We start from the raw sequence: 13,152 nt of genomic DNA, 5'->3' as shown, positions 1-13,152 counted from the left end.
ACCTTTCGGACTCCGTTCTAGCTAGCTTTGTTTGAAGCCGTGCCAAACTAACTGCTAGGCAAAGTGTGTTACTTGGTGACATCACAACGCTTCAGAAGAAAAGGCGGGACTTCAAGCAATGCGTTTCAGGAACAGTGTTTCTGTGGGGGAGAGTAATTCTACTTGGTGTGGACTTTGGGCTTTATAGCCCAATAGCAGACCTTTTAAATGTACAAAAGAACTATATAACACACGAAAGGAAAGGGAAAATAATAAGCATAATAAGTCCCCTTTAATTTTAATCTGTAAAGTAAATAGGAACTATAGATATCAAATGAATGTAGTGGAATAAAAAGTACAACATTTCCCTCTGAAAAGTAGCGGAGTAGAAGTATTAAGTAGAACAAAATACAAATAATGTCGTAAAGTACAAGTACATCAGAATTGTACATGAATAAATGTACTTAGTACAAATGTGAGTACAAAATATGATCTTTTCTAGACCACTAAAAGGTGGGTGTTGCATATAAAGCAAACATAATGAAATCACGTGCAGCCTCAATAATGTCAAGTCTTTATTGATATATATGGTGTCATACAGCAATACATAGTAATAACAGTAAAGAGAATAGCATGTCAACTACATTCGATCCCTATGCTTTAGTAGTCACCGTAGCTCTAATAATAAAGAGATTAATAAATGATTAAACACCCCACTTAACAGAATCATACACATCACACACATGGCCAGAAAAAAAGCAGCTGGTGTTTTAAGGCATTTCACATCCTACAGTTATTTGTTCTATGGCTAAATCTTGATTGGTTGGTGTTTTTTGTATTAGTGATGTACTGGGTTTTCAGAAAAATGCTTGATTTCAAGGGAGTGGTGTTGCATGTGCACTTAGAAAAGTTTGGCAGTGCAGTAGTACTAGTAGTAGTAGTACTGTAGTAGTAGAAGTAGTAGTAGGAGGAGTAGTAGTAGTACTGTAGTAGCAGTAGTAGTAGGAGTAGCAGTAGTGACATTTTTTGCCTCAGACAGAGGATAAAGACAAAGGCTTGACATTTGCAACCATGAACCATTCATCCATTGTTATAGCTGTATACTATAAATTGCTGCTTATATCTTGTACATTTCTGCAGCTTTACACTGGAATTCAGTAATCCACAAAATAAAATGCCCAACTTTCAGCTTCTCCGCCCCCTAAATAATCCCAGTTATGATAGGCCACTGTGTAGAGATAAAGACACACTCACTACAGTACTAAGTTACTTATCACAAGTAGAACAACAATCCAGAACAGTCTCAATCAGTAGGTTTTTTGTTTTCACTGTAAGTGCAGTTTGTCAGTGCGTGGGTCGCCATGACCAGCAGCAGGAGGATAAGCTGTGTTAAAGTCGGCAGTGCACGAGTAGAAAAAAAAAACAAGCTACACGTCTCTCATACTGAGGGATTTCTAGTGGTGAGGTCGTACTACAACGGACATCTTATCCAGTCATGGCCACATGTATAAAGAGAGAGGTCAAGTTGTTTCAAACACGTCGCGGTCTGGCGGCTCCTGACTGGTATTTGTGCCGTATTCTGAGCGTTGCTGGCATGGTTTTCTTCTGGCTGAGTGATTACGGTATGGATTCTGGGGCTCAAATGTGCTTAAAGCATCATGGGAAATGGTGTTGAATATGCAAACAATTCATCGCACCAAGGTGGATCTCAGAGGATCTTGTGCTAAAGCGTAGTTTACAATTCAGTCTTTAACTGACTTTGCGTAACTCTTCCCTGTATACTTCATAGCACATTGTGCAAACTGTTTACCAAATTTGGTAGTTTTGACATTCCTATAGAAGCACCTCAGAGAGGATTTTAACTTCTTATCTTCATAGCATTGACATCCTACAGTAAGAGTTATAACAGTAGTCTCAAATCTAGCCTACAGGCTAACAAGCACATGTCTATTACAGTTATTAATGAGTGTTGTGCACAATGATGCTCAGCATGGTAGATGGAGAAAAGGAAGGCATGAGCCGGCCTTTTTTTTTACTATGAAATCGTGTCGAACGAGCAATGGGCCAATGGATTCCATGCAAGCATGACATCTACATACACCATGCAAATTATGCTTGGTTAATACATTTGTTTTCGTGTTTGCTTCAAATCTCATTTACGGGAATCGACTTTTGAGAAACTTCCCCGGGAAGTGAAAAAAGTTAAGTCTTCCATACTGTTGTCACGCAGAGATGACCGGACCGCAGTCAAACTACTATAAATCAAAAAAATTGTGCAAGGACACATTTTGAACTCCATTTTTAGTAAAGAGACTCATCATATTACCTCAGCAACACACTATCATATATTATTGTTTATCTTGGCTGGTTTCTTTTAACTGCAGACTGTGTGCTTTCCCACTAAACTAAATTACACTGGAATGTGTTAAGAGTTTCTCACAGCTTGTGGTAGTAGTGAATGACCAGAGTTATTATCTACCGTGTTTTCAGTGTCACATGTTGATGTAACATCAGCCCGAAGTGCGACGGACCAGTTGAGTATTATATCATGAAAGACCAAACTCCTGTAAGAGATGCTACCTACAGTAAGTGCTCGTTGCTGTTCGATGTTGAGTGTGTGAAGGAGAAAGAGAGAGGGCACAGATGCGCTGTGGTTTCGTACAGAGTGATGGTTACAGTAGAGTTATAATGGATTTCCTTTGGGGGAACACACGTGGGGGGACAAAGGGGACAGGGAAGGACAAACCCACGTAAACACAAACATCTAGAGCCCACACTCTACGCACTTGTGGACATCCGGCACACAATGGTGCACTGCAGATAGACACCATGGCGATCTTACTGTGCTTATAATAAGGAGGCAATAGATCCCCACAAGTGCTGAAGTGTAAAGGCTCAGGGTTTGTTTTAGCATGGGATATGTAGGGGTAAGGGGGTCAAAACAAGCTTACAGTAGGCTCTTAGTTATTCTGATTGGTGGGAATGTCGCTGGGGTCTTGCTTCTCCGTCTTCTTGGTGGTGGTGACCACCGTCTCCTCGTAAACCTCACGCTGGGACACCTTGCCTCCAGACTTGCTCTGCTGCTGGTCTTCGTCCTTGCCCTCCCTCTTGGAGCCCTTGCTGGAGCTGGTGTACATACGGCTCTGGTAGTTGTAGCCCTGCCCAGCGCTCGCGCTCATGGAGGAGCCAGAGTAGGTGATCCCCGTCCCGATGCGGGTCTCCTCGCCTTCCAGGAGTTTCCTGCAGAGAGGACGATGCAGGGAGGGGTGGGGGTGGGGGGGGTGGAGGGGGTTGGAAAGGAGTAATGGTGGTCAGGAGCAGCATTTTGACAAGGGAGGGAGTTACTTTACCCCTTAAAAAAATGCCTGTATCTCTTTTTAAATCCCATTACATAGAGGTTATATCATAACTGATGGCGTGTGAGCTGTTTTTGAGAGAAGAAACCTCACCTGTAAGCTGCAATTTCAATATCCAGTGCCATCTTGACATTGAGCAGATCCTGGTACTCCCTCAGGTGACGAGCCATCTCGCCCTTGGTGGCCCTCAGATCATTCTCCAGATCTATCATGTTGTCCTAAGTATAATCAAAACAACACAAGAAAAGTAGAGCAGGGTTAAAGATAGAAATAATAGGCTGTGATCACATTTCTTGCATAGGAATAATCGCAGTGGCCCAAAACAAAGACCTCTATCATTCCTAACCATTGTGTAGCTGATTTGAGAGCAAAATGGGTTAAAAATGTTTGTCCTATTAAAAAAAACATCCACTCAGTTGGGAGTGCTGTATCCAAACCAGCAGTGAAATCCCTCATTGAGAGCTCCCACACTCAGTGGGCGTTGTCAGATGCAGCTGCTGCACTGTCCTGGGGGAGTGAGTTTCAGCACCACGGACAGAGCTCAGCTGCTCCTCTTATTGTTATTGCTCTGACATTCACATCTTATAAGAACAAAAAAAAACGCCATACAGTGTGTTCATTTCAATGTAAATAAACTTTTATGACTGAAAAATAAAAAAAATTAAAAAAGTCCCTTCTTATGCTCGCTTAACAATCAATCAATCAACATTTATTTGTAAAGCCCTTTACAATAACCAAAAGGTACCCAAAGTGCTTTACATTAACATCAAGAAATAACAGGAATAAAAATATAACATATCATAAAAAGTTAAAGAGGTACACAAATACCACAACACCTCACTTCCATACCATTATTGACACACAGTACAGCTGAACTGAATGGACTGTAATGCTGTGCAATATGCTGCCTTCCACTATGTAATTGTCTGAAATATATTATTATTATTTATTTTTTTATATTTGTGAGAGTTACAAGTTCTTTTAACATGGTCATGGAGCATATATATACACTGTATATTTGTATTCTGGGGGTATCGTTACTATGCAGAGGGTAGTTTAGTTTATTTATTGACTACACTGAGGGCGTTTTATATTTTAATAATTTATTTATTTATTGTGTTGAGTTGAATGTGCTAATTATTTTGTACTGTAATTACCTTGTGCCTTTTCTACCTTTTTTCTTTTCTTAAAGCTGACTCCTCGGTGTAGACTGCTCAGAATTCACATGTACTTATAGGTGCACATGGCAAATAAAACTCTTGAATCTTGAATCTTGAATCAAATCATAAAAAGGTACATGAAACATGTCATTATTGGAGTGATTTACCTGGTAGTTTCCAATCTCTACATTGTGCCTCTCCTCCATCTCGTGGAGCTGCTTCTCCAGAGACTCATTGGTTCCCCTCAGACTCTCTATCTCGATGGTCTTGGACTGCAGCTGCCTCCTGAACTCGTTCATCTCCTCCCTGCTGGCTCGTATGGCCTCGGTGCTCCGGGTGGCCTTCTCGGACAAGTCGGCGAACTTGGTCTTGTACCAGTCCTCTGCGGACTGCAGGTTCTTGGACGCCATGGACTCGTACTGGCCTCGGATCTCCTTGAGGGCGGAGGTGAGGTCCGGCTTGGACACCTCCATCTCCACGGACACCTGGGCGGCGTTGATCATGTCCGTCAGCTCGGCCACCTCCTCGTCGTGCACTTTCCTGAGGAAGTTGATCTCGTCCAGCAGAGACTCCACCTTCTTCTCCAGGTCCAGGCGCACCATGGTGGCGTCGTCCACGTCCTTCTTGAAAGCCTTCAGGATGGCCTCCGCGTCCTCCCGGGCTCGGTACTCCTCTTCGTACTTCCCCCGGAGCTTCTGCAGGTCGTCCTCGATACAATCCCTCTCGATGACGAGCTGGGACTTCTCCCCGTTCAGCTCGTCCAGCTGGGAGCGCAGTTCTCGGATCTCCTGCTGGTACAGCTCGGCCAGGCGGGACGGCTCGGTCTGCCGCTGGCGCAGCGCGGTCAACTCCGTCTCCAGCACTTTGTTGCTCTGCTCCAAGTTGCGCACTTTGTCGATGAACATGGCAAAGCGGTCGTTGAGACCTTGCATTTGCTCCTTCTCATTGGTGCGGACGATTTTGAACTCGTTGTTGAGGACGTTGCTCTGCGCCAGGTCGAAGGGCTCTAGCGGCATGGAGATGGAGCGGCCGGACTTTCTGTTGTACAAGCCCATGGAGGAGACGTTGCTACGGGATGCCGAGGAGGACCGGTACCCTCCTCCACGGGAGGAGGACATCGTTGTCCGGGATGGAGAGGACGCATAACGGGGAGACTCCCCGAAAATCTTCCGGTAGGAGGAGGAGGAGGTATAGTTATCAGATCCGTAGCTCATCTTGGCTTGAATGGAGACAGAGCAGAGCAGTGGGCGCGCCTCCTTTATATAGTGGGACCAACCCAGTCACTCATTATAATGCCCGGTGGGAACATCATTCTCCTCATACGTCAGGTAGCCCAGGAAATATGACAATCAATGCTGCATATTGTGCTCGAGGTTGAACTTCCTTATTATTATTATAATAATTATAATGGGTCTACAATAATCCTGACATTGGTCCAGATGTGCGCAGTTGTCGCTGTTCTTTGTGTGTAGCAGATGGAACTGTCCTGTTTTGGCGCAGTGGTGCGTCAGTGTTTGATCGCTTGTTGCACATTTACACTTAAAACAGAAAGAAATATATTGAAATGTTCTTCCAGAAGCAAATTTTTAGTTTTTGGTATTAAGGTACACTGTAAAAAAAAACATAGTTTTTTTACAGTTTTTTTCAAGAAATTTTACATTTTTTGTCTGTCTAATTACATGTTTCATTTGTGATTTATATTTAAATGGTCTTAGATTTACAGTATTTTTTTGTAATCACAATCGTAAATATCTGTATTTAAGCTTTTCTTGATCATTTTTAAAGATGTTTTTAGAGGTTTATGACTCTATTTTAACAATTAATTTCTGTTAGAAGAAAAGGATTTCATGGAATTCTAAAAATATTTCTTGTAAAAATACAGATTGTTTTTGCAAAACTTCTGAGTTAATGTAAATTTGGCCTTTTGCAACGTAAAATTACATGTTTCATTTGTGATTTATATGTAAATGGTCTTAGATTTACGGTGTATGACTATTCTAACAATAAATATATGTTAAAAGTAAAATATTTCTTTGTAAAATTACAGTAACAAAGGCTAATTATATAAAGATAATTACTGTTTTGTTTTTTTACATTTTATTTATGTTAATTAACGGACAGTATTTTTCCGTTTTCTAACAGACATTTTCTGGCGCCTCTGCTGCCGGAAAATTTCCGTTATTTTAGACTTTTTTTTTTTACAGTGTAACCTCTCTCAGTGTTTATAGCCGAGAAAAAAATATATTAAAACCCTTTATAGATATACCTTTAACGTTTCCCAATGAACCCTACCACACCCTAAATCTATATTCACAGCAGGTCTACAGGTGTTTGTTTTTTTGGCAGAACAATGACGACGCACTTTCCTTCAAAACTTTTATCTGTTGTATAGTTTCAACTAGCTGGTGACTACTATTACTGGTGTCCAACAACATTCTGCACAAATCAATAAAGAGCATGTGTGTGTTTTGTGCCTCTTTTTCTCAAAAGCCTGAGGTGAGAATGAGGCTAAAATGGATAAATGAAGAGATGCTGAAAATGGACAAAAGAGAGAGAGGAGTGAGTTTCACTGGAGCAGTTTGAATCTTCAAGAAAAAAAAAGTGTAAGATCTTAATTCATATTTAACGTTATTCATTAAAGATAAAGTAAAGTTGAGATAATATATGTTTAGTTTTGCTCAACGTCCCTTGAAATCAGCATTCCACTGACAGGCCTCTGCTGCCCTCTGTTGTCAAACTGCAGCACACTGCAAGCAAACATGAATATTAAAGGGGAACTATGCCCATTTTCAAAATTCATACATGTTATTCCCATGGTCTAAAGCCGTGGACACAAATGGAACGTCAGGAGCGCGTGGCAGCTGTGTCGCGTGGCGGCTGCGTGATACATGCGTCGGGTGTTCACACCGGCTGCATTTCAGCTGCTTGTCTGCTGCGTTTCTGCTGCTGCTGTCAGCCCTTTCTTTCTACATAGAGTTTGCCTTTTAATGGCCATTTCATTTCATTATAAATATCATTTATATTTATTTTAGACAGAGAAAGGTTAAGAAACGTGTGGTAATTTGTAAATAATAGTAATAATCCACAATTAAAACTCTGTACTATATTCATTCATGGAGCTCTCCAAGTCACTCTGTGTTCTAGAACACTGTCCGGCACGTATTTCAGAATAAAAGCCTTGTGTTAACAAATGAAGGAATTCTGTCCATAGAAAAAAACGCTTGAGGGCTTTTATTTTGAAATGATAGCAGAAAGTGTTGATTTAAAAATAAGTCTTTACTTTTTTTCATCTCCATAACATATTCTACAGATAGACCTCGAAACAGTAGTTAAGTCTTGCTGGTATGATGTCAATATACAGTCAATAGATCACCTTCACTGTCTGTGACATATTCTACAGATGTCTAGACATGTAAACTGTATCAATGTAATGTAATGTCATTTTTGTTCTTTTCATTAACACACAAATGTCTTTCATCCAAAACATGTGTGATAAATTACAGGGAGGGACTTTACAGATGTTATACAGAACTCTCACGTAATTGAGACTTTTCTCACACTCTTTCTATGGGCTGTTTCTTTATGTCGGCAGGTGAGAAGCACTATGTGGCTACTCCTTTCAACACACCTGACACTTTCACCTTATCCCTTGCACTCCTCTAAGAAGGCTGTAGCCTAGTAGCTGTAGTTCTGTTTTCGCCCAGTAGAGTGTACCATAGGAGTACAATATATATAAGCAGTGACTATGTTCACAATGCTCTATGATCTAGCTCTCAAAAGACACAAAGGTACACGATCCTTTTTGTTATTTCTCCAGGCATGGGTGCTTTCACTGTGCATGTCTCCTCCTCCTATCACCTCTGCCCGATCGTGCACTGTGCATGTGCTAACAGTGTGCCTGCACTGAGTAGGCCCCCAAATACAGCACTGAGGGAGAAGTACAGATAAGGAGAAGACGGCTGGACTTCACCTGCTATGATTGATGCCTAATGGACATTTCATGTGTGCGTCGATGGAAAATATACAGAAACTGTGATGGACCTTGCATTTAACTATTTAATTTCTCATTAGGCTCCTTTCACACACCATTATTTTGTATGCTTTGATCTGCATCAAGATAAACAGCCATAACTCTACACTTGGACTCTGCATCTCTCTGTTTCTGCATTCTCACCTTAGCACAAAATAGTGTTCTGATCTAATACCCTGAAGTGATTGCTGCCACACCTATCACAGTGCATGATCACAGTCCATGATCGAGCACAGGTGATAGGAGGAGGAGACATGCACAGTGAGAGCACATGTGCAGCCATGATCAAGCACAGGAGATAGGAGGAGGACACATGCACAGAGGCCTTTTTTACACTACTCTGCGACGGTGAACAATAATTTGGTAACTTGAGGTGGGGACCTCTGCTGGAAAGGACCACAAAGGCGATTTCCACATATAACTAGAAAATGCATTTCCTGCTGAAAATGTGTGGGAATGCTGACAGCTGAAATTAATTGCAAAGCATTGCTGAAAATGCAGAAATGTGAAATGACTTACCTAAAAATGTTAAAGCACAAATGCATTGCACTGCACCGCTGAAAAGCCTAGAAGATGAAATGTACAACTGGCAGAGTTGGCAGCTGAACTGCATTAGCTAAAGAAGCTAAGAGCTGAAACACATTGCTAGAAAAGCTGGAAGATAAACTGTAATACTGTCAAAAGTGGTAAATTTGAATTTTCCTGAATAGGCGGAAAGAAGAAATGCTTAGTATGTATATCAGACAGATGAACTGCATTGCTAAACACAAAGAGAGACAGAGAGAGAGGGAGAGAGAGAGAGTAGTATTTGGGTGAAATAAACCTTTTTATTATCAGAGTCTCATTCAAGATTCATAATTTTAGTGTTAAAGTTTACAGTTTGACTGTGAGTTGTGTGGTAATACTGACTGTGTTGTCAACAAGACAAAATTGTATCCCTTCAATATGTCTAATTTCCTCTTAGGACCTTTAGGATATGCAACTGTCTTTACAGCAGAGTACACCAAATAAATCATTGTCTGGTGTGAATCATTTTATTTAAACAAAATGACTTACCAACCAAAGCACAGCGCTGGATAGATGTTCTGTTGTCTAAGAGAGGAAATAATATGACAAACTAACAGTTAGTGTAGTGCCTGCATTACAGAGATAGCTTAGATTACTACTGTTATACTGTATATTACTAGCATGATATGATCTAACGCTAGATCAAGATTTAATTCAAGCTAACTGATAAATAAAGATTGTTTATGATAACGTTTTAGTGTGTGTATGTAACCTCTGGTTTATATAGGCACATTCAACAACAAACTAAAGAAATATATAGAAACTAGAAAATTTCGCAAGAAATTTTGACCAGTGTGCCTGGTGCTGGGGGGATGGGTGGGGGCTAGGGGTGGTGTGTGTGTGGAGGGGGGGGGGCAGATTCAGACTGTCTGAATTCCATAGTGAGGTCATAACTGTAGGCCCTTTCGCTGCGTGCGTGTCTGTCAGTGGTTGCCATGGTGATTGGGGGGCCGTGAGGAGTGTTTAGTTTCCTGTTAACATACAGTAAGAGTTGAGGGATTTTATTTTGAAAAGTAGGTGAATACCTAGTTCCTGTTATCATACAATGAGAGTTGGGGGCTTTTAATCACAGGTGTAATTGATCACATTAATTATGGCCCTGATCCATTGAAGCCTGGTTTAGAGCATGCTGGCTCACTGATATGGCATGATACAATCTGAAGTTGCCGTGGTGATTGGCCACTGCTGCAGTGGGGCAGTTTATAATAGGAGTTAACCAGAGACGTACATGTCATAAAAGTGCTTCTACGACAGAAACCGTGACTCCTATCGCTTAGATTGTTCATGAGACCAGTTAGGAGTCTCTGATGAACAAATGGTGCGACATTTGGGTCTGTAGTTTCAAAAATGTGACCTCGGCGGCAGTTTCGAAAAGTAGTAACTTTTTTCTCTGATCCAACAAATTCTGTGAAATTTAATATGGGGCCCTATGGGAGCGAAGCCTGCAGTTGCTCTCATGTTCAGGCATGTGTCGCAAATTGTGTAAGTCCGACTGATTCCATAGCTACATGTCTGCGACCGGCACAAAAATACCTACGTTTTGATGTATTAATTGTGTATGAGGAGTGGACGTTGTGGGCTACAGAGCAATTTGTTCGGAAAATTTTCAAAAGATTTCAAAGCTTTCCCGCACTCTAGCGATGATGTCACCCGCTCTAGCCCTTAACGACCCACGCAATACACACCCATTATAAAATCTGAAACGGTCTGAAAAGTTCACAAAACGTAGACTGCGATTTCGTGAAAACCGTGCCAGCTATCAAAAAATTTCCATTTGGCCAAATAAAGTCCCAAGTCTCGTGACCCGTTTAAACTTTTAGTCACGTTTCTACGTTAAAGTATGGCGACTCTGTATGGCCCCAAAGAGGAGTATTTTTGAGCACTCGTCACGTCGATTTTCAATGCATTCCAATGGAGAAAAAAATCGCGCTTTCGCGAGATTTTCTCGGACACCGCTGCGCGAATCTCTTAGTCAGGTCATAGCACGCGATTCCCGATCATTCCGCACGTTTTGATGTACTTTTTGTACAGGTGTTGGCAACGCTGCCGGAGGAGTAGCGCGGCAAAGTTTAGGCAGAAGAAGCGGAAGAATAAGCCCGTCGAATAATAGACCAGTGTGCTTTGCACAAGGCTTGGCCTTGTGCTTCTAGGCACACTGGAATTAAAATCACCACCCACAATTACTATATCTGCTGTCATTTCTGCAAAATCTAAAAACGCTTTAGAAAGAAAAGCAACTGGATGAGCTGGTGGGAAATAAACGTTCATTATTACAATATCTTGACCTTGTAAACTCCCTTTAATTATAACATAACGACCACTCCGATCTTCAACACAGTTAACCACCTTAAAAGGCAGGGTTCGTCTAATGAGTACAGCAACACCCCTGCTTCTGGTTGTAAAGGATGAAAAGAAAACTTGTCCAAACACACCCTGCCTTAACTTTAAATGTTCTTTGTCATCAAGATGGGTTTCTTGCACTAGAGCTATATCTATATTTTCTTTTTTCAGGAAGGTAAGTATTTTCCTACGCTTTATAGGATTATTAATCCCTCTCACATTCCAAGTGCAGACCCAAAGTTTATTTGCCATTAAAATTCTTGATGCAAATAAAGAGCTGGAAATCTCCTAGCACACTCCAAAAAAAAAACAAAAAAAAACAGAAACATAAAATACCCGAGCTGTACCAAAACATCAGAACCACAACAGAGCACATTCCAACTAAATACAAAAACACAAATAAAAATAAAGAATGGGGTAATGTCCCTGCTAAACATGCAGGGAACCTCAGTCCTTCTCCCACCCGCGGCAGACAGCCGACAGATGGACCAGGCGCTATACTCACGCCTAACCATAGAAATAACACACGCAAGCTCCACCTCGCACACGGCGACATGACAACTTCACCTGGCGAATTGTAATAAAGAAAATATAAGAATACAATCATAAATGACAGAGCCACATACTTACATCACTCAAACTGTCACAGTCCCAGTCCAATAATCGGAACATAAGAGAGAAAGATGCATTTGTGTTGTTTTAGACACTTTATCCAAGCGATCTAGCTTCTCTCTAAGGTATGAGTGATATTTAATCTGCCAATCAAGACAAAAATCTGTTGTTTTAGGGTATGTCCATGAATGGAACATCACTGGACTGGTTTCACTATATTAAGGTCATGGTTAGGTTTTAGGTTAGGCTTGTTCACATGATAATGCAATAATGCTTGTCTGTTTTTAGATTTGTTTTCAACCTGTAATAAAGCCTTTATTTGACCAAAATAACAAAAGATCACATTTTATGATGCCAGGGCCTATTCATTTAATTTTTCCTTGACCAAATAAACCTATTACATTGTGGTCTCTGAACTTTGTTTTACAATGTAATTGCTCAACAGCCCATGACTGGCACTCCGTTGTCTTAGCTGGTTAATTTGTGAAGTTATACATCACCATTTCTTAAACTTAAACTTTATTAGGATCATCATATATATATATATATATATATATATATATATATATACATATACACAGGCACATACCTTTGCATCCAACTCATCCTAAGCATCGTCCTTTAACCACCAACCTTGTGGTTAAAGGACGACCTGCTCTACCCACTGAGCTACAGCCATCTCTGCATGTTGTATCAAGAGTTTCAAGCCTTACTTCCTAATTAGAAATGAACTGTTATCATCCTTAAATACTGAATTGTGGGTGTATCCCAATATTTATTCAAGCTTTTCATTCTTTTAAAAACATTTTAGTGTTGCAAATGTCCATTGCATTATGTCCTTGTGCTGTAGGAACACAACCAGTGAGATGTTTTGAGAGTAATACAACACAGATTTAAAGAAACAGTTCATGCCTAAATGAAAATGATAATTACTCATCTGAGCAGTTAAAACTCCACTGAAGTTATGTCTGAACACACACTCATGCAGGGAGTTCCATCTCAGCTGGTTGGACCTGATGGTACCAAATTTACTATTTTGTGACTTCTTCTGACCTTTGCTGTCAGGGCCTGAGATTTTGACCCACTTCACCTTCATTTTAATCATCCA

At 40.8% G+C, this 13,152-nt stretch overlaps 1 protein-coding gene across 1 annotated transcript in view; it reads right to left on the bottom strand.

Annotated features, from left to right (window-relative positions):
- Positions 1-541: 541 nt before the first annotated feature.
- LOC141764117 (alpha-internexin-like) overlaps positions 542-13,152 on the bottom strand; it is a 46,164-nt gene continuing 33,553 nt past the window's right edge. Inside the window, exons 2-5 of the mRNA XM_074629080.1 lie at positions 9,582-9,642; positions 4,663-7,027; positions 3,429-3,553; positions 542-3,219 (exon numbers count right to left, since the gene is read on the bottom strand). Coding sequence (XP_074485181.1) covers positions 2,940-3,219; positions 3,429-3,553; positions 4,663-5,709 — 1,452 coding nt within the window. The 5' untranslated portion in view covers positions 5,710-7,027; positions 9,582-9,642 and the 3' untranslated portion in view covers positions 542-2,939. The remainder of the gene's footprint in view (positions 3,220-3,428; positions 3,554-4,662; positions 7,028-9,581; positions 9,643-13,152) is intronic.

This window comes from Sebastes fasciatus, chromosome 3, assembly GCF_043250625.1.
Source record: "Sebastes fasciatus isolate fSebFas1 chromosome 3, fSebFas1.pri, whole genome shotgun sequence".
Classification (NCBI taxonomy): domain Eukaryota; kingdom Metazoa; phylum Chordata; class Actinopteri; order Perciformes; family Sebastidae; genus Sebastes; species Sebastes fasciatus.
The sequence above is the reverse complement of the archived record's forward strand: the minus strand, read 5'-3'. Positions and strand labels throughout refer to the sequence as shown.